Source organism: Tachypleus tridentatus, chromosome 13 (genome assembly GCF_004210375.1).
Source record: "Tachypleus tridentatus isolate NWPU-2018 chromosome 13, ASM421037v1, whole genome shotgun sequence".
Classification (NCBI taxonomy): Eukaryota; Metazoa; Arthropoda; class Merostomata; order Xiphosura; family Limulidae; genus Tachypleus; species Tachypleus tridentatus.
In genome coordinates, this window is record NC_134837.1 from 182,605,573 (window position 1) to 182,629,686 (window position 24,114).

Consider the following 24,114-nt stretch of genomic DNA (forward strand, 5'->3'; position numbering starts at 1 on the left):
TTTAATCTTTTTCCAACAAACGTTTCGGTTCCTCTTCTGTGTTTGGCTTCATGAGAAATGTTCTTCATGGCCTATCACGTTTATCTAACAAAAGGTTCTTGTTCTACAGTTTTTTTTCTTAGCTTCACCGTTGATCTTAAAAAGTCTCTTACTTAACTGCAGTATATTTGCGAGTACATTTTACCAGACGCTGATTGGTTAGTTAGTCTCCAGGTGTATCGAAAGTACATTGTTATGTTAGTTCTTATTTGTCAGAATAGATATATATCTTTACGAACTTGTGTTGTCACTGCCTGTGGAGTTAGGTTACTCAGGGAAACTTTATAGACAGTAAACACTAGACATTTCACGAAAGGTTTTGTGATACTGTTAGAATTATTCTCTTATGACGTAGTTAATTAAAACTTTGTAACTCGTAGGAATCCACTTCCCTTAATACCATATCTTTATTGGAGGATTCATTTTGTTATTGTTATATTCAAGACTTTCAGCTGTGGTCAGAACCGACATATTTAAGCAATAATCAACAAAGTTACAAAACTTTAATACAATAGCATACAGTAACAATATTGTACGCAAACTCACTGTTAATATAAAAACACTACTGAACAAAGGTCTCTAATTCTTTATTTGATTTAAATAATACAAACTGTCCAACTATCAAAAAACATACAAAGGTAATATACAATGTGACCCATTAAGTATAAGTTAGTGGAACATTCATTAAAGTTTCCACTCAACAAAACTCGTTAAAACAATCCGTAATTAATGTGATCACGTTGTTCACGGCTCTCACAACTGCAGAACTTAACACTCAAACTAACAAACTACATCAAGTTGAAATGTGGATCTATATCGGGTTCAGTTGTAGTGCATGCTTTACTTAGCCCATAGATCCCCGTGTACTACTTAAAATACAAATATAACTTAAACTAGCATTATCAATAGGCCCACAAAGTTTACACTTATAATAAATTTGAAGATACACCAATTGGTATAAAAATAAATAAATATGTCATAAGGCAAAAGAAACTGTTTGAAACAAGCTTAAAACCTGTTCCCTAAAGCTAGTATAACAGTTAACTGGTGTAGTATTTAAGAAGCTATATGTTAAGGAGGTTCGTTGGTTGATTAAACACAAAGCTACACAATGTGCTATCTGTGCTTTGCTCACCACAGATATCAAAACTCATATTTTAGCCTCGAGAGTCTGTAGACTTACTGGGAGGCAGGTGGTTAGTACACAAAGTGAACCCACCTGAAAAGATCTTTTAAATAAAAAAATTGTATGAATTTACATATGAGCATGCAATAAGATGACTTGACCTACAATTAATAAGTCACATCTATTGATGATGATTATTGTACACTAAGTAGAAAGGGTAGTGAATGTTAAGTCATAGATTATTGTACTAACAGTCATAGTCTGTGTCTTTATATTTGGTGTGTACAGGAGAGATTCTAGAAGTAGGTACTTAAATCAAGTGAACTACAACGTCCATTACTTGTGTATTGTTGGAAGTTATAACGTATATCTCCTAACTAACAACACTGACTGACTATTACCTGTTCCAGTGATGTCCAAGTGAAAATTATGCAAATAATGTTGTTAAAAGGAAAAAAAAAAGCAATAGTGGAACACACAATAAGGAAGTAACAATCCATATTAATAAAACATCTTTAACAAATGCATTATTGTACCATTTCAGAAGAACAAGAATCATGATTGATATTATAACTGTATGTTCATGTGCAAATCTTAGTACATGAAAGTTAGTTTTTATAGTTTGTTCATGAAAAACTGTCTTCATTTAATCAACCAAAAGTGGTTCTAATGCAACAGTCCCAAGTGAAATATTCTTATTATTGTAATTAATGTTATAGACAGTGGAAGGGGACTGTTGGTATCATAAACCATCTCTTCTGTCATACATGATACAGTATTCCTTAATACTAGTGCTATCCTATCATGTTAAAAACAATTAAAACATTTCATTTGGATACAAATAACATGCTAAAACCTTTGCATGTTGATACATTCTGAATACACTATTATTTGGCTCCTTAACTACAAATCTGGATGAAAATAAAAACTACTTACTCCCTTGTCTCTGAACTTCACAGCTCTGTTCTCAAGAGTTTTTAAATAAATATGGTATACACTGAGCTAGGAGCATAAGAACAATCATAATCATCTTTACTCTGATGCATGCTGATTTTCAGAATGTTATCTAATTTCATTTGACATTACTGAGAAAGAAATTATAATACAGTTTATTTTGATAAATTCTCTAAAACCTTAGCAATCTACTTCAATGTGATACAAATTATATAAAATGGAAACATCGCACAAAACTATCCACTAAGCTTATAAAAAATGTTGGTTATACAGCCTTATCATTCACACACTTACATAGCTAAATGTGCACCAAGTCAGATCTTGGAATCCACTTAGGTCTGCACAGTTCAGGATTTAGCTTAAATCACAATTAAATATGAAAGCAAATTATTATTATTATTTTCTTTTATCACACACAGTTTTGACCTTGCTTTAGTTTCACATAGCTAGATCTGTCTCTTCCCTGAAAGACAAAACAAAGTAGGAAGAACAAATTAACACATTTTTAAGTTGCAAAATAATCAACACAACTGAAAAAATTGAGGAATGAAAAAGCTGAACATTAAAGTGTAAACTTTAGTGCTGTGTATAAATTAATTGTGCTAATTACACACCCACCATCTATGAAAACCTATTACAATCACATGCCTTAACTGATCAGTTAATTTCAGTAAAAGTTTTAATTCAAACATGCTGGAAAGCACAAAAGAGCAGGCCACAAGACAAGCAAGACTTCCAACACACAAAATTTATTCAATATGAAAAAACGAAATAACAGTAATTGGTAGCAGCAAAGTGGCAAGTGTGTGTTTTATATTAGTAGTGAAGTTTGGGGAAATATACTAAATGTGTGAGAACTTTCAAACACACTCATAAAATATTTTAAACTGTGAATTAGAATTAAAAACTTGCATCAACTGTTGGTAACATGAACGTGTATGTTATCTGTGCTATGTCCAGGGGATATAGTGCTAACTTCTGTAACAAATTGCAGCATAGTTGGAGAATTGAAGTTCAACAAATGTGTATTTAGTGGGAGAAAGGACGATTATGTAAAAATAACTGCAAATTTTTTGTTTAACATCTTTACCAGTAAACAGATGATTTAATGTCATATATTTTGTGGAGTTTATTAATTTTGAAACCTTTTCATGTCATTTAATAATACAATTAAGGTAAACAAGTAAAATTAAACAGATGACATTTACCAAATGGTATATATAACCTTAAAAGTTTATTTTAATAGCTTTAGATGGTCCCAATAATTACTGTACCTACTGCACGGATCTCATACCAACAGACTATATGGGACACCAAAGGACCTTTACATGACTGCATAGGACCAAATTTACCACAGTATGATAATTGCTCAAATATGTATAAAAAAAAATCCACAACCAGTATTGTGTTCACATCATCACATAAGACATTAATATTTAAGACATTTAGTAAAAATTGTTTTATTAAGTTTTACCAATATTTAAAACTAGGTATATAAAAAATACAAGAATATTGCTTCAAAAACAAATGAAAAGCAATATACTCTAAGCAACAATCAAAAAACTATACAAAAAATACACTATATAATAATTACTTACAAAACTATGCATTTATTTTTTGTTTTGTGTAAACAAAATACACTACATACTAAGTACATAAAGTTTCTAATAATGAATGCTTATAAAATAAAAGAATCACTAAAACAGACTAACATGTATAAACAAACATTAATGCATAGTTCTTATATACAGTTGTCAGTTAAGTAATAACAGATTGTAGCATGTTTGTTCTCACTTTCACATTGTCTTACATCTTAATTAGCTGTAATAATAAAATAAATCTCTGATTTCTGTTAAACATTGGTAAACATGCAACTTTCTGTTTAATAACTATTCTCTTATGATTTCAAAAGTAACTACTTCTGAGGTATCTATGAAAATGTCAGTTTTAATAGATGCTAAATATTTCTAACTATAAAATGTTGAATTATATATTTTAACATTTTTATTTCAAATGGCCTTACATAGTAGCACAGGAATCCTATAGAATAATATTTATATATGATCTTATGTAGTGATATTTATCAGGCAGGTGGCAGCACTTCCTCCATATGGATGACTCAAATTGTTCACTGAAATAGTATTTTAAATATCTCAACAGCTCAGAGCTATGAGATACTATAGTGTTTCATTATATAACAATATATAATGACTGAATCATAAGTACTAGAAATGTTTGAAAATATCATAGTATGTTCTTTCTTCTGCTATTTTTATTATACAACTTAAAAACCAAAACAATGGTGTTGACCAGTTTCACTGAGGTGACAGTTTCAAACAGAGTATCTAGTTTTATAACTAGTTGTCATTTTTTAAAAAATATACTTCTAATGTAAATGATCTCTACTCATTGAAGTTAGCTTTCTTACAGAAATATGGCATTTCTTTAAAGAAGGTTTATATACAGTATGAATAACATGCAAATATTACAGTTGCACTTAGAACTTAGTTATAAATATGACCTTTAAGAAAACTGTACCAAAAAAAGTAAAGGAAAACAGGTACACATTGTAGTAAAATGTCAACTGACAAGATAAATATATATACATATGAAGCCAAATAAGTAAGCAAAATGATGAGGAAGGACTATTAAAAACAGCAAATCCCAACCTCTGATTAATTATATTAGTCATAAATTTTTAAGTTATAAACAAAACACATTAAAATTATATAAAACAAAGGCATTATTATAAAGATACTGGGGTACAAGTTACAATGTGGGATTATAAAATGATCCAAGGTTTTGAAGGTGACTGTGGAAGTAGGATACACCGTCTATCAATTTTAACCTCCAGTTTGCTCGTCTTACATAAGATTAATAATTAGGAGAGCTAGATGTGGCTGCTCAAGCCCACAACACCCCACATCTATATCAGCATTCACTGCCTCCAGACAGTTGTGGGAAGGTGACTTAAGTTAAAATAAGAATAAGATAAACATAAAAAGATTAAAAATAAAAAACAAGGTACTACAATTTTGGGGTAAGTAAGATAAAGTTAGCATTCCTGTCTCCAGTAAGTGATAGTTTACTGTCACTGTTGTGCTTTTATATGCAGTTCAAGGTGTACATCTGCATAAAGTAGTGCCAAGTTCTTAAATGACCTTATTTTAACTAAAAATAATTTACCTTATTTTACTTTTTGTATTTATTACAGATCAATTTAATAATTTTATTCACAATATCTTTATTAAATCCATCATTATTAATTTTTGTATCAGTATATTAACATTATTAATAAAATATTGTAATTTATTACAAATTTTACAATGTCTAAATAACTGCAAAGTTATAATGTTTATAAGCTGGGTATGGCACATTACTATGTAAGGAGAGTAAAGCATAAATTGGGAAATCAAAATCTTTTCTTTTCTCAAAAATATTTATATTGATATCTTTTTTACCAATTACCTTAATTTCTAAATCTAAATAATGTGTATCTGTATTAGATATTGAATTATTTTCACTTTCTAATTCTGTTGGATAAATGGTGTCAATAACATACTTCAGAATTTTTATGCTAACTAAATCATCAATATATCTATAACTTAAAGTAAAAAGATCTAGATTTGCATAGTTTTCAACTTTAAATGTATTTTCATAAGAGTATAAATATAATTTTGCTATACAAGTTGAATAGTTACCTCCCCTTGAAACTCCTATAGCTTGTTTAAAAACCTGTTTATTGAAAAGTATGTAGTTATCTACATGAATAACATGTAATTAATAGAAATTGTTCTATTAATGAATTTAAAACAAAGATAAAATTTTTAATGGTATTTTGGTATATAATGGTGTAAAATTAAATGTTTGAATGTTATTTACCTACTCGTACTTTCTTAGATATTCTAAAACAGGTTTATTTTTTATTATCCAAAACGTACGTCTTTTATTGTTAATACTTACATTTTCTATTTTATCAAGTAAAATATTAAGTAACTTTTTTAATAATATAGCCAGTTGTTTGGTAATTGATTTTATTGAATTGGAAGTAAATCTAAATTTAATTGGAGATTTATGTAATTTTGCAATAGCATAAAGAAATGGCAAATCTACACAAGAATTATGTTTAGAAGAAAGCTTATCATAAGCTTTAACAAAATTATTAATTACTGTATCTTTGGATTGGTTGACAAGTTTAAAAGTTTGGGTATTAATAATTTCTTTTATTGTAATTAATGCATACAATATTTTGAAAATTATACTAATGTCAGTTAGCTTTATCAATAGGAACTATAACATTTTTTTTGCAGCTCTTTAATCTTATTTTTTGGTTGATTAAATTGTAAGTCTGTATGGTGTTTTTTAAATTTATATGAGAATTTTATTTTTATTTTTTAAGTATATATAATTTCCATTGTAAAAATCAACCAGGTGGATAAGCTGTAATATAATTAAATTTTAAAATATATTCATCAATATTTTTGAGAGATTTTAGATTATTTTATTACATGTTGCTATTCTGTATTTATTTCCTTTTTTGATTATTTCACATATTGTCTTTTATAATACCTAAATTATCAATTTGTGTTTATTGGTGCTTATGAAGAGTATGAACAAATATACTACTTTCACATTATCTGAATTTAAATTAGCTAACACATTTAATTGACCAATGGGAACTTCATATTTATAACTGACAGTAGGTCTTAAATTTTTACAAGGAAAAATATTGTTTATAGACTGATGAGTAATTTTAGAAATCTGTAAATCATTGAATATTTTATGTATAAAATTAATTACCAAATATGAAGGTTTTACTTTCCATCTCTTTTTCAAAATTTCAAACATCATTAACTTGTAATCAATATTTTATGTCTAAGTATTCTGCATGATCATTTCCAAAGTTATATTTATCTATTACATCAATTAACATTTATTTGGGGAACATTAAGTTCATAAATCTTTTTAAAAATAGTTTACATATACTAGTGCTAGTATAAAAATCTATTATCTAAATTATTACACAATTCTGAAAAAATTAGCCCATTCATTATTTCCTTTACCTCCAGTTTTCTTTATTTATGAATAAAGTTATTTATACAGAAAAATTAGCAATACAATAATCATTGCTCAAATTCAAAGCAGTAGAATTATTGAAATCTTGGTTTAATCCATAAGGATATAATGTTTAGTTTTAAAATTTAAAAGTTTTCTTTTTGAAGTCTATTGGTGTCTTCACTAACTATTTCTAATATAGTTATTTTAATCAAGGTAAAAGGATGAATCCTGAAATGTTTCAATTCTACAGAATTTATTAAATTGTTTTTAACTTAAGATCAATGTAAATTTATACGTATATATAATGGGTTTGAAGTTTGATCCACATATTCCATATTAAAGTTAGTACACTTAATAATAAAAAATTAATAATACACAAACTTTTAAACTTGTCAATCAATCCAGATACAGTAATTAATAATTTTGTTAAAGCTTATTGATAAACGTTTTTCTAAACATAATAATAGATTTGCCATTTCTTTATGCTATTGCAAAATTACATAAATCTCCAATTAAATTTAGATTTATTTCCAATTAAATAAAATCACTTATTATTTTACTTGAAAAAATAGAAAATGTAAGTTGTAACAATAAAAGACATGTTTTTGATAGTAAAAATAACATGTAAGAATGTCCAAGAGTGTGAAGCAGGTAAATAGTATTCAAACATTTGATTTTACAGCAATACCACAATACCATAAACATATTTAACCTTTAAATTCATTAATAGAACAATATTGTTATCTTTGTATAGAACTGGAAAAAAGAAAGGAAAATATAGTTCCAAAAACATAAAATATTTTAAGTTTATAATAATTTCATTTTATTTATATTTTTCAATAAACAGGTTTTAAACAAGTGATAGGAGTTCCAATGGGAGCTAACTGTTCAACTTTATATATTTATTTTTATATTTATACCATTATACCATTTTAACTTGAAATTGATGGAAATACAAATATTTTTACTTAGATATACTGATTTAATTAGCATAAATTCTGAAATATGTTATTGATACACATTTATCCAATAGAATTAAAAATTGAATAGTTAATTTCTAAATCTAAATAATGTGTCTCTGCATTAGAAATTGAAAGTAGTTGATAAAAAGGATATCAATATGAATATTTTTGACAAAAGAAAAGATTGATTTTCCAATTTATGGTTTACCCTCCTTATATACCAATGTGCCATACCCATCTATTATAAACATTATAACTTTGCAGTTTAGATATTGTAAAATTTATAATAAATTACAATATTTTATTAATAATGTTGACACTGATATGAAAATAGATGGATTTAATAGATATTGTAAATAAAATTATTAAATTGCTCTGTAATAAATACAAAAAGTAAAATAAGGTAAATTATTTTTAGTTAAAATAAGGTCATTTAAGAACATGGCACTACTTTATGCAGATGTACAACTTGAGCTGCATATAAAAGCACAGCAGTAACAGTAAACTATCACTTTACTGATGTCATGTTAGTTAGTGCCTCTACCATATTGGGGGCAGGAATGCTAACCTTTATCTTACTTACCCCCAAATGATACTAACCTTACTTTTAATGTTATTTATTTATCTTATTCTTATTTTAACTTGGGAGAACAGTCACCTTTCCACAACTGTCTGGAGGCAGTGAATGCTGATATAGATGTGGGGTGTTGTGGGCTTGAGCAGCCACATCTAGCTCTCCTAATTACTAATCTTATGGAAGACTAGCAAACTGGAGGTTAAAACTGATAGACTGTGTATCCCCACCGTAGTGTGGATCTTACTTCCAGTCACCTTCAAAACCTTGGATACATTTAATAAACCCACATTGTAACTTGTATCTTATGATCTTTTTAAAAATATGCAGCATATTTTGTTTAATTTTAATGTGTTTTGTTTATGGTTTAAAAATTTATTATTATAAACACACACACAGATATATGTTAATTCTTGCCTGTGGTATTATCTTGGGATGATGTAAATATCATCTGTACTATCTTGTTTACATTGCTTTTGAATGACTGATACTAGCCATCTTACATTTACTTCCTTTTTGAATTTTTTTTTCTCTACTTCTATCCTATATGGCTCTAAGCCAGGATATTTATAGCTTATATGGTCTTTTTACAGTGGTATTTATATCCTGTATTGTTATGTGCAACAATAATGGTACCAATTAATGTTAGCATCATTTATATAAATGTTGTTTTGAAGGAAATTTTGCTGTATTGTGAATGAGGTTGGTCCCCTGGGGAAATCCTATACAATCCTGTGTGGGTTAATTTGTGTCTATATATATATTAAAAGGTAAAAGCTGTTTCTGTATGCTTTTGACTTCTAATCTTAATCTCATACCATTATAATATCTAAATATACCAAACTGTAATAAAATCCTAGCAAATATTTTATAATTTAATGTAAAATTGTGTCTAGTTTTCTGACAAGAATTGAACTTTTCCAGAGTTTTTATACTTATAAAATCCATGTTTTTGAAAGTGCAAATTTAAAAATTTATTACGTTCCCTTAAGTCTTAATATGGAAGAAATTGCTTTCAATTACCTACATCATATCTGTGATGGTGTGAAAATATATGATTATGTAAGTGAATGTCATGCATGCTATAGTTTGAGTTTCACTTTTATTGATTTACCTTTTTATGCTGATTCTTCTATCCATTTATGTTATCTGTAACAAACAAGATAACTTTACAATCAAAGTTACCTATAAACTAAAACACTTGCCACTTCAACAATCAATTACTTCAAAATATACTCTTTAACATTCTTTTGCTCTGACAAACAGTAAATGGTGAACAAATATATAGGTCTGTTAAGTTGTATCCAAATATTAGCTACTATAGTAAATTGTTGAAAGTTTATGATATTACCATGCTGCCCCCTCCATTAGGAACATCCCATGGAATATCGTAAGCAGCGTCCACAGCACGGCTATCACGGGAAATCTCTGAGGGAGGAACATACGTGAGGCGTTGCTGGTAGCTAACGTACAACTGTGCTTTTCGCCCTACAGGTGAATATATATTTACACAACTTCTTTAATAAAGTATGCTGTATGAAGCATCTGTAAAATGGAAATTATATGTTCATGAAAATATTGCTTTTATGTTCTCAAATTTATAACTTCTGTACACAAAGAGTGCAGTTGGCAAACAGGATTTCCAGGGATCTAAGAAAAGACAAAGGGCTAACAGCCTGGAAGATAATGTATTTAAGACATATCTGAAGGAATTTCTTAGGATAATTTTGATGGGAAAGTTAATCTTGTTGGAATGGATGGCTCGCACTTCAACAAGGGGTATTAACTCATCTGTGGTGATTGATTTATACAAATGCAAGACAGGTGAGGGCCATGATATTAGTAAAATAGGAAATATAATTGACAGGAAAATGCATAAAACAAGGATAATACATTAATGTAATTTAAAATCTATTATTAATTTTTACTATTGTAATTCTAAAAGTATTAAAAATAAAACTGACAAGTTTAAAGCAGCTGTGGAAACTCAGAACTTTGATAATATGGGCATTATAGAGACTTGGTTGGATTTGAACAATTTTGATGATAAAGATTATCTGAAGTACCAGACTACAGATTTTACTAGATAGAGAATTGAAAAAAGGTTGGAGAAGTAGCTTTAAATGTGAGAAGTGAATTGTCCTGTTGAGTTAGAACAAAGAAAACAGCACTGAGGTTGAGTCAATCTGGTTAGTGTTAGTGGATATAAAAGGAAAAATCTCTTAATTAGGATTTCTTACAGATCATGAGGTCAGAATGTGGAAGATGATGAGAAACTGTACAATGTGATCAGAATGATACATGAAAACATTATTATGGGAGACTTCAGGGGTATTTATTGGAAAAATGAGTGAGTGAGGAGGATAGGTTTTTAGAAATTATTCAGAATACTTTAACACCAACTGGTGATGATACCTACAAAAGAGGAAAATATATTAGATTTGATATTAGCATCTGATGTAAATATGACAATTATGATTGGTGAGCAGTTAAGTAGAATCACAGATGAATAGTACCCTGATTTCATATTCCAGAAAAGTCAATTTCATGTCAAAAGACATGATCTGGCTTTTGTAGATTAAACTAATGAATTGGGAGGGGATCTTGAACAGATGTGGGAACCATTTAGGGAACAACTAATATATATGTAGAACACATTCTTTTAGAGAGAAAAAAAAAGGGACAACAGAGCAGAATAAACCATTATGATTTAAGAGATTATTTTTGGGATAAAGATAAATTCAAACTTACTCGAAACAATAAGGACTTGAAGGACTATAGGAAATCAAGAGAGCTGGTTAGAAAGGAAGTTAAAAGGATAAAAACTGTATATGAAAGAGGGCTGGCTGAGAGTCACTTTTTGTCACAAAAAGTAAATCTGTGGGTACTGGGAAAATGTTAAGTTGGATTGAAAACTGGCTGGAGAGTAGAAAAAAAGCAGAGAATAGTTATAAACGAAGTTAGATGTGATTGGATCACAGTTACAAGTGGTAACTCATGGTTCAGTGCTGGGCCCTTTGCTGTTTCTAATTTATATTAATGATACTGACTAGAATGATCAACAAAATCTTGAAGTTTGTAGATGACGTTAACATTTTTGGACCAACTAACCAGATCAGAGATTCTGCAGATTTACAGGGAGATTTATATCATTTGATGTATTGGGCTAATATGTGGCAGATGATGTTTGACTATCCAAAATGTAAAGTTATTCATATAGGTTTTCATAGATCATATTACTGTTACAATTTAAATGGGAATACATTAAATACTGAGGTTGAAGAAAACCGTCTTGGTGTTGTGACCAAAAAAATCCATGAAGTCATCTGTATTGTAGCTAGCAATAGGACTAATAGGGTTTTGGGTAGCATCTACAGAAGTATCAAACACAAAATATATTACTGTTTCATTGTACAGATCTCTCATAAAACCTCATTTAGAACAGTGTGCAGTTTGGGGCTTCCTTCCTCAACAAGGACATTGATTTGTTGGAGAATATTCAGAGAAGATCTACTGGGATGATACCTGGCATGGTGGGATTTGTCTTCTGAGGACAAACTAAAGTCTTTAAAATTTTCTCTGGAGAATAGAAGGGTCACAGAGGATTTGATTGAGGCATTTAAGATTATTAAGGGTTTTAAACTTTGGGTTTAGCAGTGAAAACAATAGAACAAGGGGTCATAAATTCACATTTTGGCAGCATAGGAGTTATCTGCAGCTTAGTATTACTTTTCACACAGGGTGGTTGACTTTTGGAATGACCTACCTTCAAGTGGATACAGAAAATAACTTAGTTTAAGAAAACATTGGATTAATATGGGAGTAGTAAGGAATGGTTATAGTTGGGAGCTGGGACATCCTTGATGGGCTAATACACTTTCCCTTTAAAATTTTATGCAATTTATGACATGAGAAATGCTTACAGAGAAATAAACAATTATTCTCAAAGAAAAAAACAAGTGTTTTGAAACTCACTAACCTTCAATGTAATGTGCCCTCTTCAGACAAGCCCAAGCTACAACAATCACACACAAAATAACAGTGATTGAAGCAACAACAGGAATAACAAAATACAGACGGAAGTAGAAAGGTGTCTCGTGAACAATGGGTTCATAACCAGGAACCCTGGCTGGGAGAAACAAGATATATTTAGGTCAGCAAGAGTGTGAAATAGTAAAAAGAAAATGTTGCAACTATATCAATGGTTTAAAACCTATATACAAGTCAAAATAAAAGTGTAAAACTACTTCATGTTCCAAAACATATGATTAACCCTTTCACAACAGGCTTAATTTAATTAATATAAACAAGTTCATCTACACATTTGCACACATTAAATATCTTCATCATAATGTTTGATACACCATGTGTATATTCACAAAATTAGGTATGCTTTTCATGCTAGAATGACCACATAACATGAAAACACGTTTAGTCTAAGTAGCTTAAGTTTCATAATGGTGTGTGTGTGTGTGTGTGTGTGTGTGTGTGTGTGTGTGTAATTACTTTATATTATATTGACCTTCCAGTCTTTCCTACCTGACATTACATAATTTGCATTGATAGTGTACCACACTCAGGTCACCTATCTAGTAATATAAAACTGACCTTTAGTCTTCCCTGTTTTGGCTATGTTTTAGGGACTCCCATTTTATAATATACAGTCACATTTCAATTATTATATATTATATAAATGTATATAGATTATTACAATTTAGAAATAAATTGTTATACTCATTTTTCATAAATTATAGACCAATAATAAACCAAGAAGAAAACAAACAATTCTCTTCTTGCTATGACCTTTAAACTCGGTTGCTGCTGGACATAGATTGCTAAGCCTTTTTAAATTTTGCACATGGAGGATAGTTTTTTTAGGTTGTATTTACAGTTGAATATAACTACAAAAAATAATAAATAGCTACATTGATACTAGAGAATTCCACTTTAATTTTTAGTTAGCTCAATATATTATTTAAATTTTATAAAATATAAAAATTCAAACAGATTAAAGACAATTTACCTCATTGAGATCTTAGAGCAAGAAAGCCTTTTCAAAGAATAAAGTGGCAAGAAAAATCACTCTTGGGACATTCTAAGCTGTTGATTGGTTATTCACATGCCATATATTGAAGTGTATATAATGAACAGTTTCAAAAAATGGAAAGAGCTGAACAGGGTCACCATATTTGATTCGATACACAAGCCATATCTCAGTAAAATAAAAAGATACGAGTTTCTTATTTTATATTTCAGCTTGTCAATATTAGTAATCTGAGTTGCTAATTTGTAGGAAACTATATTTAGTATTTTGACATCACAACTACCTAATTTTAAACAGTGCTGCATTCAATGTACCATGTAACTCACTAAAATCAATATTTAAATGTGTTCTTTTAATATTTACTTTTAAATTAAGAAATTAATGTGTACATAACATTCAAGTTTGAATTATAATGTACAATTTCATTCCAAACTTATTGACATAAATTAATAAAATATTAGATCAATAAAATTTTGAATGCAAGTCAAATGTGATGACATGGCCCTCTGACCCATGATTAAACAGCAGCCATCAATTGAGGTTGCTACTGAGAACATTCCCGTTGTTTAAGGGTTAAAGAATACCACCATATTTGATTCAAAACATAAGTCATATCTCAGTAAAATAAAAAGATACAAGTTTCTTATTTTATATTTCAGCTTGTCAATATTAGTAATTTGAGTTGCTAATTTGTACAAAACTATAGATTTAGTATTTTGACATCACAAACATCTAATTTTAAACAGTGCTGCATTCAATATCCCATGTGACTCACTAAAATCAATATTTAAATGTATTCTTTTATTATTTACTTTTAAATTATCTCATATATAATATTAAAGTTTGGACTATGCCAGTAAATTTGGAATGAAATTGTTGATTAAATTCATAAAATATTAGATCAATAAAATTTTGAATGCAAGTCAACAAACACAATGACTTTTGACTGTTGCAAAAGGGTTTACTTCTTCGTGTTTCAACACATACTATTCGTCATTCTCAGATCACCAAAGTGAATCTCAGTTTGTACATCTCACCTCCTTGAAAATCAAGAGATGCACATCAAGTACTTAAGTCTGCAGTGCCTTACATTTATACCACCTTTCATTTGTTGGATGGTGGCTGCTTATACACTGAAGACGTGTGTTGACATCAAAACAAAGTGATCAAATGAAAGTTTGGTGATACGTTGCTAAAAAAACTACTGCTTTAATTAGTCCTACTTGTTTTTGAATCTTGAAAAACTTAGTATTGTCATTTTAGAAAGATAAATATTTTTCATGCACTCCGATTATTTTTCATTTGACCATATCACATTTTGTTTCACTGCCAATACTGTTTGTTAGACTGTCTACATTATGCTTTTTTGGCTTAAATAACTGTTCGAAGAGGTAAAGTGAAACAAAAAATACACAGAAATGAATACAAACTAGGTTTAAAACTAATTAAATAAAACTTTCTGCTTAACAATTTTAATAAAGATCGCTTGTTATACTTTCAATATGGTGATTATTTTTATTATACATAAATGGCTGTAAACACAGTAGAACTGAATTTTGTTTTAAAAAAAGCAACAAAGGTAAAACTTTAAAGGAATGTTTTCAAGGAAAGAGATGAATACCAGGAATTGAAATATAAAAAGAAAATTTAATGTTTTTTCTCAAAAATACATCACAATGAAATCTTTTAAAATTTCAAAGGTGCAAATTCCTGGAAATACCATATGCAAGTATAATATATATCACTTACAGAAACTAAATGTTTAGAAAATTCTTACCAACTTTCAAACTATTTTATCCATTAGTCGTTTTTTCACACAATACAATAAAACAAACAATACAACGGTGTGTCAGTATAATTCAGGATTAACCTTTATCATAATTTGCTTTGTGAATAATACAATGATTATAAAGTTATGTAGTTTATATTACATATAAAAATTTTCTTATTTAATAATTACAGAATTATAACAGCTAAGCTTACACTTACTTGGTCAAATTTAAGCTCATGGTTAAAAAACAAAAGGAAAATAGTTAATCATTATTCTCCATGTTATACATGAAGTACATGGAATATCTTTGCATTAACGAGTTGAACAGTTTCAATAACATACTGATTTTTTTAACATAGATATGTGTACTGCTTTGTTAGAGGGGAGAGTAAAATGTCATGTAATGAGTATCAGGCTTAATGAATAGTATCTTATTTAAAGATACAGAAATATTGAAGCAGTGTTGATGATGTAACAGTTCCTTTTTTGAGAAAAAAAATTGAAACACTAACTTACCATTACCCTCAGTAATCACTACTAAAGATGGGGAAAAATCTCCACGTCCAAACATGTTATACGCTGCCACACGGATGCTGTAACGTTGACCACTCTCCAAACCTTCAATGCAATATTCTTTACGAGTTCCTGGGGCATGAAACTCGTTTTTATTCTGGTCTGTATCCACATACTCCAGAACGTACTCTGTTTTAAGGGGGAAGAAAAGAACAAACACATTCATCATGTGTGTCTGTCTCTCTCCCTGTACACAGGTACACACACACATCTAAATGTAGCAAACACCTTTTGATACAAAATTGTTCAAAAAAGCTGTTATGTTGTAAATAAAAGCTAAGGGTAGATATCTCAAGCACAAGTTATAAGATTAATAATTAGTACCAACTAATCAACTTCTAAATTACTTAATACAACCTGTAACAACTCCTTCAATAATGATTGATAAACTCTACTGACTACACTATTAATGATTGGTTCAAACTCCAATATACTGCTATGTTAAAGAAAAGAATCATAAATTTAAGTGATTTAAATTGACTGGTATGAGAAAAAACTTAGTAGATTATAGAATATAAAGAAAGTTGGTGAACCAGGAAATTAGGACATCAAAAAGTATGTATGATTGGTTGGAAAGTTAAAAATTAACCATATATACCATTAATAAAAAATGTACCATTTATTGAGTTCGGAAAATATCAGATGCGTTTTAATTATAATAAATGCAAGATAATGTGCATATGAGTTATCATAATTTGAATTATAAGTATAGGAATAACCTTAAAATAAAGGGATCTTGATGTAAAAGTCAATCAGTTTCTAAAGTCAGATAAGCAGTGTACTGTTGCTGGTAAATACAAGTCTCAATAGGTTATAATTTAATTGTATAGGTCACTAGGCCACACTTCAAGTATTGTGTTCAGTCTTGGACTCCCTTCCTCAAGAAGAATATTGAATTGTTGGAAAGGGTTCAGAGAAAGGTTATGAGAATGGTGTCTGGCACAGATGGGTTGTCATACTAGAAGTCGAAATATTTCAAACTTTTTCAATATTTTTCAATATTTCAATAAAAAAAAAAAGTTAGAGGGGATGTGACTGAGGCATCAAGACTGTAAATGGAATTGATGGTGTTAATATATCAACTTTTCATTTTTAACAGCAAGAACAGTAGAACTACGGGTTCACGAATACACATTTTGACAGGGTACGAGTCATATTTGGCTAAGACAGTTTTACTTTTCTAACAGAATGATTGGCCTTTGGAATGGGTTACTTTCAGGTGTTGTAGAAGCAGTAAATTTAAACAAGTTTAAGAAAAAGCTTGAAAAATATATGAATGATAAGGGTTTTAAACATTCTTTAAAAATTAATTTACTTTAAAGTGTGAAACAGCCAAGGTGGACCGATAGGATCCACACTGTCCCAATATGGACTTGCTCAAACTTGACCAAGTCCACATGATCTCTGTACCTATTTAAAGCCTACAGATTTAATACTTTATATATTCAATAGTGTATACATCTTCATGAAATTTGGTAGTTTTTTTAGTTAATGTTACAAGTCTTACACAATAAAAAAAAATCATTTTTAAGATTAAAAATACTTTTATCTCAAAAATCTCCTTTTCTTTGTGTAATTCCTGAAAAACCTCCGAAATACATTTTAAGTTTGTTTTCAACAAAACTGACATTTTCTCAACCCTATCTTTAAATGGGATAAGTCAATCTGACCTACCTTGTAACCAAAAAAAAACAAAACTTTTTCCCCTTCCCAGAAAGACTTCAAATTGTAAGATGAAACTAGATTAATTTATTCTAAGTAGCTTTAAACTCACGGTATACATCTACTTATATTTAAATTTTATTTTATTCCCCTTTAAAGTGTGTTAAACTACAATTCACATCACTAAATTTAAATCAGTTGAGGAACATGCAACTCGCATTATTCTATCGAATTCCATTATCTACGAGCCACTTGCATGTGTATCTCGTGAAACCATTCTTAGTTCATTATCATCAATTTTACCTAATTTATTCTTAACTAAGCCTTTTTTACATTTTATTTCTAATTTATAATAATAAATAAAAAGTAAACATTGAAAACAAGAGATAAAGTAATACCAAATCTTCATTTCTTGCTGTTGATCACTGATGATATTTAACCCTGCTTTTTAATAGCATGCAATGAACAAACAATATCCCTGAACTTCCAAAATTTTAGCTTTCTAACTATGCAACAAGAACCATTACAAATTCATCCAAGCTAGTCAAACTTTCCCACTGAAATGCAGCTTGTACTTTGAATGAAATTGGTGATCATTTGTTTAGAGCACAAAGCTATACAATACACAATTTGACAGATGAAAACCTTGGTTTTCCATTAGTTATAAGCAATGTATAATTAAACACGAGAGAACTATTAACAAATCCTGAATGAAAAAAAGTGACAGGTGGATGTCATGAGAGGTCTGATTTTCTACGATAGTTCTGTAACCAAAATAAATTGAAATCTATAACAATATATTGTTTGTGTGAGGAATGAAAATTTTGTAGTGAGTAATTTACGTTTAACTTTGCACATTTTGAAGGGGTAAGGGATAAAATAGAGAGAACATACCTAGAGAATGTGTGTCGTGCATCACACTAGGGAAAATGCAGGATTTTTGCAAATATTTCCTGATAGAATTAAGAACTTAAAACTTGTATATGATTAAAATATGGATTATTTGCTACACTACTTGGAATAATGTAAAAGTTTAGTAGTTTCATAAAACTTTGTGTCATGCACTGTAAAGGGTACCCATGGCAAAACGGTTCCTGAAAGGTATAGTCAATCTCTACATTAGTGATTGATACAAAATCTGATCAACCTCTAGACCAGTGGTTCCCAACCAGGGGTGCGAGATAACATTTGTTTTGGCCACCTTCACCTTTATTCTTAAATAAATAATTACTGTGAGGGGTGCAAGAACATGTTAAATATTTTTAGGGGTGCGGGGCATAAAAAAGGTTGGGAACCACTGCTCTAGACTAATGTCTGGTACTAATACCAACCAACTTCTACCTTACTGATTGGTACAAACTCAAAAACTACTTGCATAAAAAGAGTAGGTTAATTTAATTTTTACAAAAATAGAATTGCTCTTCTGCTGGTCAGAAAAACAAGACAAACTTGTGGCTATAGAACAAAATGTGTAAACCAAAATCAAGCTTTAATACAAAGAATGACAGTTTGTCAAGTTCAGCGATTGACTTGTATGTATTTCAAAAAATGACATCTTTCTACCTGTCTTCTATTTTACTGTGACCACTTCCCACACTGCACTTGAAAAGCTGCGCACATAGCCAAAGCTCAACATTCACTTTTAAAACCATGGTAGAACAGGCATAAATAACATTGATGCCAGATGTTATTTAACAAGCAGGATATTCTACACTAAACTGTTTGGATTTAATCACACTATCATTCACATTTCCAAATGTAACACAACTTAAACAATAAAAACAGATTTAACATACACAGAGATGCCAACAATTTCAAATGACTAAGTGTAATGATTGTAGACAGAGCCCTTTGTTATTTGCAGCTACTAGGCCTGACTAATGTCTCTAAGCTGTTTTTTATTATGTTATTATTATTATTATAACTATTATGATTTATTACTGCTATAGATTGCTCATTTATGACTGTTTTGTATATTTAATAAATAAATTTTAAAAATTCTTTTGAAATTATGTCTTTAGTTCAGAGTAACAAACATACTGGTAAAACATTGACATGCACAAACAGTAAGCAGAAAAAGCCTTTCTGCAAGGACTAGTTTATATCATGTTATGACACTTATTGTAATAGTTTTGCAGCTGTTGCAGCCTTTGTTTTCATAAGAATGTCTCTGGATGGTTGGAAGTTATAACATTGTCCATTTGATTGCAAACACACCTTGTGTGATAGTACTGCTCAAAACTGATGTGCTCATGTTTGGTCTGAACTTGCTTTTGTTTTTAGTCACAAAACTAAATATCCTTTCACTGTCAGCATTAGAATGGAAGATTGTAAGAATTCCAAGCATAACCCCACAAAGAATGTCATACTTCTGGTTGCCATTTCCATCCTTAACTGTAGAAAGTTGAACCCAAAACTTGTCAACATTCAACTGAAGGACAGTTTCTGAGAAAGTATTAATTTCTTAGTTCAAATATTGCCCATCCATCTTCTCAATAGTGTCATGCTCATGTGTATTGACAAGGACAGGATACCTGTCTGTGAAGGTGAAGAAGCATACAAAGAGAAATCTTTCCTGACTTTCAGTTTTGGATCAGCAACTTTTGCATGAATCAGAAGTTCATCATTTAGAGGGAAATGTTTCATCATGTAATTTGTAGCTGCAATATAGTATTTCTTGACACTGGTGTAGAAGCTGATCAGGTCCAGATCCTTTTCATATTTAACAATGTTTTCCTTGGAAGCATTTCCAATAGAAACTGCCTCATCAGATTTGTGTAAGGATTCATTGTTGTAGTCAAGTTCAGTGATGTTGCCTTCAAGATATTCTGGCTTGATGTATCTGACAAGTATATTTTTAACTTGTGTAATCAGAGTTCTATGCATAATGTGTATGCAAGGTTCTTCTCTTTGCAATATCAAATTGGCTTGCTCAAATAGAGGAATTGCAGACTGAAGAAAAAGACAAAATAACAAGTTCATTTTGTTGTACAAGAAAACTGTTAACTTATCTAACTTGCTCTGCGCATAACTTTACTTGGTTATTTCCTTGCTAGCTTTCGTTTTTTCTTTTTTTTTATTGATTGTCTCTTTAGTTCAAGGTCAGACTGCCTAAACATATATTGAGTTATGTCAAATGTTTCTTTGTCTGCTTTTGGAGACTGTTGTCTTGTGTCCCCGTGTGGCTGAGAGGGTGTCTTGAGTGTGTCCCTGTGTGACTGAGAGGATATCCTGACTGTTAGTCTTGCTGCCTGACTGAGCTGCACGTTTAGATCCTTTTGAGTCTAGTTTTTCCTTTTCACAGTGAAAATACTTCTTCAATGGCTTCCACATGTCCAATATTCTGTTGAGGCACACCAAGTGATAGTCATCTTGTGTTAACAAGTTGTAAACTTTTCTTGTTTCTTTGTCATACAATCCTTGAAACTCTTTGAAATGTTTTCCGTTAGCACTTTTGTCCAGAAAATAGTAGATATCTATCAATATATCAGAAACTGGGTAAGGCAGTTCTCTGGAAGCTTTCTGGGCAGCAATATTCATAGGGTGACAGGCAAAGCCCATGAAGTAAATGCTAGGCTGTCGTCTTGAGATGTGTCCCATCACACCTTTACCTATACCAGACATAACTGAGGCACTGTCTGAAGAAAACCTAAGACAGTTCTCCCATGGAATTTTCCTCTTTCCCAGTTTGTGATCCAAAAGCTTGAAAATACTCTCCCCCGTTGAAGCTTCTTTCCATTCCATCATTGTTAAAAGAGAACAAACAATTTTTCCAAGCAAAGGGTCAAGATATCGTACAACCACTGGATACAGTTGAGTCATCCATGTCTGTGGCTAAACTGTAGACACTATTAGTATGCTTGAAATCACTTTGTCATCTTCACAATCCAACATTTGTACAATGGCTGTAGTTTTGGTTCTAGCACAGCCATATTTATTTGCTATATCAGAGTCTGGGAACATTTTTCTGAATAGATGTCCTGCATGATCAGCTACAGCTAGAGGTAAATTATGAACAATGACGAATTGCATGAACATCACTTCTGTATTTATGGTTTCATATTCTGAATTCTTATTCATAAATGTCGTTATCTGCATTGTTTTTGTCTTTGCCTCAGTCTTTTGTTGGTGAGATACCGATTTTGTATGTCTGGAACAATCGATTATTCCGCCATGCGCCACAGAAAAATCGATGTGACAAACAGTACAAAATGCATGACTGTCACTAACTTTTGATGCAATGACCAGATATTTTGCACTATACTCTTTTCTAAATTTTTGATTAACAGTTTTAGTTCTTTTAAATTTCCCAAAACAAGACAATCTGGTGAACGAGGCCTCTTTTTTTCCATCTTGTGAACAATCGCATTGGTGTTTCTATACTGCTTAGAAAATGAGAAATACCCATCTACACAAGTGCTGATTGGCTGACAAGCACTGATGACGTAACTGTGTATTCCCCCACGTATCCAGTATGGAGAAGCACCACACTCAAACTATTGGCAGACGGAGATACAAATATTTTTTATTATTTCAAGCACAAACATGATTATTGCAAGTAGCCATTTGGACTATGTCTTATTTATTATCAAAATTTATTTGTATCTCACTAGAAATTTCCTTTTCACCCCTTTCAAGCCCTGAGGGAACAATTTATCACTATTGTATAGGCCTATATAATATATAATAATTTGGGAGTTGCAACAAGTAATATTTGTCTGTATGAGCGTATAGTCATAATGTATACACCAAGATCGTAATGGTTGGCATCTCTGAGGCATGCACAAAATTGTTAAATTTGTGTTTTTTGTTGAGTAACTTTTCACATGTGGCATATACTTAAACCAAACAAAACTCTAAATAGGCTAAAAAGATATATCAGTATCAGATATGAAAGAAATCTATCAAAATTAAATAGGTTTTTATATTAAAGTTTCTGTACTCAGTGAAAAAAAAAAAAAGAAAAAGGAAGAAATTTAATCAAAATTGAAGATAATTTGTATAATTTTGCATAATTTTCTTCACGGATTGCCTTGAAATTTGGTATGTGAAATAATGACCCAGTAGAGCACATCCACAAAAAATATGGATTACTACAGTCTGAACTACAAAAGATGAAAAGGCACTATACTGTCCCCATTGTGCTACAGTGTGTACTGCAAGTTGTTTTCTTTAGGTGGCAAGACAAGCTGCTGTGCATCTTGATTAGCCCCAACTCAAACATATCTTGTACAATCACTTTTCCACAACAAAATACATAGTTGTTCAATTCTTGAACCTGTGCCAAACTGTCGAATATTGCTGGCATTTTCATACAGATAAAATACATTTCCTGAAGAAACAAGAAACATGACTTACGCTCCACGGATGCATCTGACTCCACACGTGGTGACCACATGATGGTTACTGATGTCTGGGAGACATTCTTGACTTTCACTTCTGGAGACTGAGGAGGATCTGGAAGTATAAACATTATTAATGCCTGAACACTTCATAAATTAAGTTAATTCTTTAAATTGAAAGCAACATAAATATTATATCCATACAGACCATACTAACTACTACTCTGATAATTCAAATATAAAATTCACTGAATAGCATTCTTAACACTAGATAGAAATCTCTGTATAAATGTGTAATCTACAACCAACAAGATACTATAACTTAACATTTCAGTCGCACCTCCATTAAGAGTTGAAGTGACAAGTTCTTCTGAGGATGGACCATCACCTGCACTGTTAAAAGCATTTACTGCCACAGAATATCTAGTGGATGGTCGCAAGTTACGTAGAAGTGTCTTCTCTTCACGTAAGTTGGTTTTGATGACAGTCTCATAAGCTAGTTGAGAAGTCGATCCTTCTACTTTGTAGCCCACATGGTATCCCTTGAGTTGGCCATTCCATGTATCTGTAGGTGGTGGCTGTAATGATTATCACAATTTCATCTGCTCAGTTCCCTTCACTGTTGAATTACTATTATTGTAGTAAGCCTACATTATTATTTTTCATTATTTTTTTAAACAAAAGTTTCTGTACAAACATGTGCATACATATGTGTACAATATCCCACAAAAACTACAAAAACCAAACAATGTTAAGAATAATAAAAGTTACTATTATTTGAATTTAATTATATTTCCTATCTACCTTGACTCATGCAGTGTAAAATAGTGAAACAAACATTCAAAGTGAAATAAAATTCATACCTTCCATGAAATTTGAAGCGTGTGTGAATCAAGTGCTTCTACTTCAACGTCTACAGGTGGAGCTTCTGGTTCTGAAACAATTTTATTAATAAACAAAGTAAGACATACAGCTAGCATTACATTATGTTTGTATGAAACATCACGTG

At 30.5% G+C, this 24,114-nt stretch overlaps 1 protein-coding gene across 36 annotated transcripts in view; it reads right to left on the reverse strand.

Moving 5' to 3' along the window:
• Positions 1-610: 610 nt before the first annotated feature.
• LOC143238536 (cell adhesion molecule Dscam1-like) overlaps positions 611-24,114 on the reverse strand; it is an 80,566-nt gene continuing 57,062 nt past the window's right edge. For 26 of the 36 annotated variants that reach the window (XM_076478849.1, XM_076478851.1, XM_076478852.1 and 23 more), the window contains 7 exons: positions 23,969-24,039; positions 23,446-23,683; positions 23,122-23,220; positions 16,045-16,230; positions 12,693-12,842; positions 10,065-10,201; positions 611-2,582 (listed from right to left, as the gene is read on the reverse strand). In XM_076478849.1, the coding sequence (XP_076334964.1) occupies positions 2,529-2,582; positions 10,065-10,201; positions 12,693-12,842; positions 16,045-16,230; positions 23,122-23,220; positions 23,446-23,683; positions 23,969-24,039 (935 nt within the window). In that variant the 3' untranslated portion in view covers positions 611-2,528. Of the gene's footprint in view, positions 2,583-9,827; positions 9,863-10,064; positions 10,202-12,692; positions 12,843-16,044; positions 16,231-23,121; positions 23,221-23,445; positions 23,684-23,968; positions 24,040-24,114 lie in introns of all 36 variants that reach the window. The other 10 variants (XM_076478860.1, XM_076478858.1, XM_076478855.1 and 7 more) reach the window with 1 other exon arrangement.